This window comes from Alligator sinensis, unplaced genomic scaffold (assembly GCF_000455745.1).
Source record: "Alligator sinensis unplaced genomic scaffold, ASM45574v1 scaffold876_1, whole genome shotgun sequence".
NCBI lineage: Eukaryota > Metazoa > Chordata > Crocodylia > Alligatoridae > Alligator > Alligator sinensis.
Window position 1 is genome coordinate 48,861 of NW_005841938.1, and position 5,939 is coordinate 54,799.

General features: G+C 48.3%; 1 protein-coding gene across 1 annotated transcript in view; it reads right to left on the minus strand.

Moving 5' to 3' along the window:
* Window positions 1–982, minus strand: part of LOC102378850 (Na(+)/H(+) exchange regulatory cofactor NHE-RF1) — a 33,237-nt gene extending 32,255 nt beyond the window's left edge. Inside the window, exon 1 of the mRNA XM_006019781.1 lies at window positions 899–982. Within this exon, the coding sequence (XP_006019843.1) occupies window positions 899–982 (84 nt within the window). The remainder of the gene's footprint in view (window positions 1–898) is intronic.
* Window positions 983–5,939: the final 4,957 nt, after the last annotated feature.

A 5,939-nucleotide genomic window follows, 5' to 3' on the forward strand; every position in this document is an offset into this window, starting at 1 on the left:
TTTTAAAGCGGGGGCGGGGCCGCCGCGGGGAGCCAATCGCAGCCGGGAGCCCAAGAGGCTGTGGAACCCGCAGCGAATCCGAGACCCACCTCCCCTGGGCGGGGTTATGCAAATGAGAGAAGCTGAGGCCCCGCCCCCAACGATTGGGGAACCAGCCCCCTCGGCCTGCTGGCTCCTGGGGGGCCACCCTTTCTTGCTCCCCGGGTTTCCCTGCTGCCGGGGCGCCCCCTGCAGCCTCTTCTCCGCCTCCTCCAGGGGAGGGCAAACCAGGCCACACTTTAAGTGTGCCCAGCTTTTATTCTTCTTTTTATTTGGGGGCAGGGGGATGTAGTTTCCACAAGTTTTCGCATTTTAACACTCGGCTATTTATCTAAACCCTTCCGCCTTTTATAGGCGAAGATCCTGCTCTTCTGGTTCAGTCCCCACCGAGGTGCAGCGGCTTGAAGCCCCGTTTTTGGAAAAGGGGGGTCGCCTCCCTTGCTTGCTCCGTGTGCGTGATGGCTGAGAATGAGCAAATCTCGGGGGCGTCCGAACTCCCCCGGCCTCCAGGCTTGGGCCTGCACGTAGGATGCCCACCAAAGGACTTGGAAACATCTGGAGCCCCAGGTGTGGGTGGCGGGTGTTTGCCGGTAGTAGGGCCACACATGGTTCTGGACTCTTGGATTTGGGATTGGTTTTGGCTAATCTGGCCTCGGAAACAAATTAAAAAAAAAATCCCCCAAAGACTAGTAAAAAGGTCCATGATGCAACTGTGATGGGTTAATATTGACCTCTAAGGGGCCCCAAATAACTCTTGCCCAGGGCCCCATTAACCCTAAGGCCGACACTGCTCCAGGACCTGCTGCTGAGGCTCTGGCTGCATGACCCCCTGCCCCCTCCTTGCACCTTTTTTCTTTACATGTCCCCGTTCATGGCTCCACCAAGTCCTCTTGGTCATCCTCCTCCGGGTCCTGGTCAATCTGGCCACAGAATCGGAGACCATGAGGGTTGGGAGGTCACATCTAGTGATTCAAGTCCACCCCCATGCTCAAAGCAGGACCAGCCCCAACTACATCGTCCTAGCACGGCTTTGTGTAGCCGGGCCTTAAAAACCTCCAAAAGTGTTTACAGTTTTAAAAACCCCACTGTCTATTGGACCTGGAAAGAGGCTTTGGCTGGGGGAACCCCCGGGGATTGCACAGCCCCCTTCCGGTTCCTGTTCTGTTCACATCTCCAAGCACAGTTTCTCTGAGCAGCATCCACTGGCTCCTTGCACATGTTCGAGGGCTGCTGGGCACTGGCCGGCACGCTCTGCTCGCTGTCTGTCTCCCTTCAGTGAACTCATTTCAGACCTTTGACCTTTGCCCTGTCCCTGTTTTGCAGGCCCTCTGAGGAGGGTTGTGGGTGGGGGCATGGGTATAGAGATGGGTGTGCAGAGATGCGGTGCAAACTGTGTAATGAGCTTTTAATGGTTTAGACTGTCCAAGTGTGCTGTGATCAGCCAGGTGAACCACAGGAGTTGCTTGGTAGTGTTGGAGGTAGAGTTATATATATATATATATATATATAGAAATAAATCTTTTTGGGAAAAAAAAAGCCCGTTTTGTTTCTTTGTTTGTCCCAAGCAATCCCTGATATGTCCTTAGTAGCTCCCCCTATTAAAGGGGGGGCTCATAGCTCTATGCGGTGGGCATTGGTCCATGTTTTAGTATGGCACATCAAAAGGCCTCATCCTGTTAATATGCTCTGCACAGTCTGCTAGAGCATCCCACTAGAACAAGCTTGTTATTTCACTCATGCATGGGCAGATCTCAAACTTTGAAAAGAGGGTGCCGACGGCAAGATGCATCATCACACGTAGAAACAATACATCCACTTTTTCTCCACTTAAAAATAAACTAGAAGTTTTACTAATAGGCTAGGGGCCTAAGGGCTGCATGATTCAGTTTAAGGTTGAAGCCAAAACAAATATAACTTCATTGGACCATCAGCGGGGTTGTGACATAGGAGCTTCATTACCAGAAGCAGCTACAGACAGCCGAATTGCTGAGCAAAGGCTGGCTTGATTGGTGGAATATCAAGATGATGAAAAAAAGAGAGGGTCGCTAATACCAGAGAAATTAAGAGTTTCGAAGGGACCGGGTAGATTACAATGACCCATGGAGATAATTCACTCCTTTACTGCTGCCTGGCTAGAAATGCTGGTTTTAGACCGTGGGTAGAGCAGGAATCAAAGAGGGGTCTAACCCTGCCCCCATGTCTATCCTATACTGAGGTTAGTTTGGGTTGACATCCACTAGAAAGGGGTAAAGGCCCTGAAATCACTTAACTTGCTACTTTGTACTAGACCTTCCTGAACTCAGGCCTTCAGAGGTAATGAAGTGGTAGGGGAACTCAAATCCCATAATTTGAACCAGTGCCAGAGGCTTGTTTCCCCAGCGCACTTAGGTGAGGCTGATGGGAAAAGGAGATGAAACCACAGGATGGACTTTGAGCCACGGTTGTCACCGGAGCAGAAAACGCTGTCCTTTTTCCTCATGCAGCCTCAGATCGGTAGAGGTACCACAGTGGATCACCTCGCCTTTGTAGGACTGATGGGTAGTTTGTGTTTCTGGGTCATCCCAGCAGAGAATTAAGACATGAACCCTGAACTGTTTTCTTCTTGAGGGCACTTCCCTTCCTTTCTCTTTCCCCAAATTCCTCAGGTCTCTGCACTACTCTCTCAATGAGGCTTTTATAGGCATTTAGGTGGCTAACTCCCACTGACCGCAAAGGGAGGTAGGAAATAAAACACTTGTAAAGACCTGGTCCTTTGTCTATTCATATGTCGCTTGACTATATGAGAAAATAATTTCCTGGGGCATCTGAGGTCAGTAGTGCTATGCATAAAACCCACTGCATGGAGAAGCAGGAGAGAGCCCTCCAGCCATTAGGAAATCAGCCTGATCTTTTCTGCGGAGAAAAAACGGACACTGAGAATAGCCGAGAGTCAGGGAGTTACATGAATAAGTGACTTAACTGCTTCACAAGGAAAGATGGAGTAGCAACTCTCTCTGGCTCAAGAGATCACGTTACTCGCTATATACACTGGAAGAGCGAACATGGGGTGTCCTTTGCTGATGCCTCCTGTTCCACTTCGTTTTCCTTTTTCTACTGAAGCAAGCAATTAATAGCAGCAGTCTGGAAACACGAGACCGCCAAATTTCTCAGCATCTTCCCTTCTGCTCTCTCCTTCTGCCGATTATTTTATATTTATTATTCTCCACGCAATGCTTTTGACTTGAAAAATCGCATTTACAAGCAACAGTGCTGCAGTTATTATTAGTACCTGTAACCCTTAAGTTGAAATGGTTTTAAAATGTCTTTCCCCCCTCCCAAAATTGCTTCCTTTCTGCATTCAAACCACATTGTGTGTAGTCCGTGATCCAGTTCTAGTGTTTACCACCTCCGTTTCTGCAGGATCTGCCAAGGAATAGTTGCATGTACAACAACGGAGCTGAAACTGAAAGTGAACAGGCAGCAGATGGATGTACAGGCAGACAGAGAGGGCGAAGAAGCAATAGTCTGAACATGTTTGGTGCTTTTTTTTTTTTTCTTCCTCTATTGGTTTAGCCTCAAATTGCCTCTGAATAGAAACAGGGAAGTTGAAAAACCCTCAAGAGTTTATGAAAAGAATTGTTAAGGTCGGTCATCAGGTTTCAAGTCAATAAACGCTAATGACCTGTGTCTCGAGCTCCCGTTTTGTTTGGTTCACTTCTGTCCACCTGTCGGACAGATGAAAACATTGCAGCTGCTTCCTGCCAAACAGATGCATATTAGAAATGCAAGGCCTGAAGTACCTGCCCCATGGAAAGGAGCTCTTTTTAAGCCACTGCTGTTTGTTTGAAGCCTGATCTTTATTTCATGAGCCCCACAGAATGGCACGTGCTAGCTGGGACCATCAGTGACGTGAGCTTCATCGGAGCAGTGCCCTGCCACTGAGTTAATATTCAAGCAGGGGTCACCTTTACATTCGTCTACAAGGCAGGTGAAGTTCTATGGCAACTCCTTCGTGAAAGCTTTAGTGCTGAGTAAGCTGCAGTGGGGAAATCATGGCCTTATAAGGAGGTTTGGGAAGTACAATTTTAACATCCCCCACTCGAGGTCACCCTCATGGCCTGACCCTTTCAGCATGGTATAACAGACCGCTGCTGCCTGAGCTAGGGGAGGAATTCAATTAACTGGCAGCAATAGTAGGCTATTATTTATGTGGATCAGAATGAGAGGGGAACATTGGCATGCTATACCAGCACACAGCAGCTCTCTCCCTTGAAAGGACTGCAGTCTCGGGGGTACTCTTAAAGTGAAAAACGCGCTCTGGAGGAATATTTGTTTATGTGCGGGGGGGAAATAAGTCAGGTCAGGCAAGGAGGGTGTCAGCAGGGAACAGATAAGAATACAATTCATCAGAGAGGAAGAGCCAAGCCTGCACTACACACCCGTCAGTGGGAGAGCAGCAGGATGGTTTGCTACCTTAGCAATCTCCCCTCCCCAGTCTGTCACCCCACCAGGGGTCTTTTAGCAGCTGCTTGTTCAATTAAGGATGCAAACTACAAGAGAATTTAAAAAGCCACCAACATTAGGGTGTTTTTATTTTATTTTATTTTATTTTTGCAAGCATCAGCCTGGCAGCAGTAGCAATTCATTGGTGGGAAGAGAAGGTATTTGGGGAATGCTAGACTCTGCACCATGAGAGCAACAGGGGGAGGAGGTTGGTTTTAATTTAACAGGCCTGTTTGCTCTCTCCCCCATCACCTTTGGACTTCTTGAAATGCCCAGTGGACGCCCGGGGCAGAAGGGGGGCCTGCACCAGTGACGCCCACTGGACATTGCAATGCAGATGCCACTTAGGAACAGCCCCACGCTCCCACAGCCGAGCTGAACCCACACAAACCCCTTTGCACAAAGGATCGAGCAAACCCAGCTGCTGTCCAAAATACTGGGCTTTAATTCTGGAAGCGACCACCCCGTGAACAACATTGGAAGCAAACTCATCTCTGTGATAAGAGAGAAAATTCGCAGCACCTCCGGCCAGGGAAAGGGCACTCTGGGCAGGATCCTGACAGTAGGGTTGGCGAGCTGGTCAATGGACTGGTCAAGTATTTTCAGTTAACCGGTCAATTGACTGCATAGTTTTTGACCAGTCAAAGATTATAGCAATTAAAAAAACCCCCAAACCCTTTTTTTTTGTAGTTTTCTTGACAGAAATATGATTTTTTATTATTTTGTGACATACTTCTTAATGGAAAATTTGTGCTTTTCCTGTGTATTATTTGAACCTATTGGCGATTTTTTTTAACAATTTTTGACTAATCTTTGACTGGTCAACTGACCAAACTTTATTTGACTGGTCGGATACCCAACCCTACCCGAGAGTGCTACAAGGCTTCCCACAAGCCTTGTGTGAGACAGAGAAGACAAAACGGCTCCACAGAGTCAGCTCTGGGCCTGTCTAGGCAAAAATACTGTAACTAGCTAAGCAGGCAGGTCATTGGCAAAGGCATTTGGGATTTTCTTTCCTGGGCACTGCTCTAATGCCCGAGCGAACGGGAAAATGCAGGATGTTCTCATGGCTTCAACTAACCATCCCCACTAAATTCGAGGGGAGTTGTGTTTCAGGCGCCAGTGGGAACAGGCACTGGTTTAAATACTCAAAGCATAAAGATGCAGTAACTTGGTCTTTAAAAAACAAAGACACCCGTGCATGCCTGGACTGCTCCTGCTCCCCTTCTGCTCCATGGCAAAACTCCCAACCAATTTCTTCGCAAGCAGGATCAAGCCCACAGAATTCCCAGGCTGACACAAGATAATGCTCTGCTGATCGAGGTGTCCCAGGCCGCAATTCTTGGGAGAGTGGGTTTAATCTGATACTTGCCAGCAGCAGGGAGAAAGATTTGCATTATACACACAGACACAAAGGA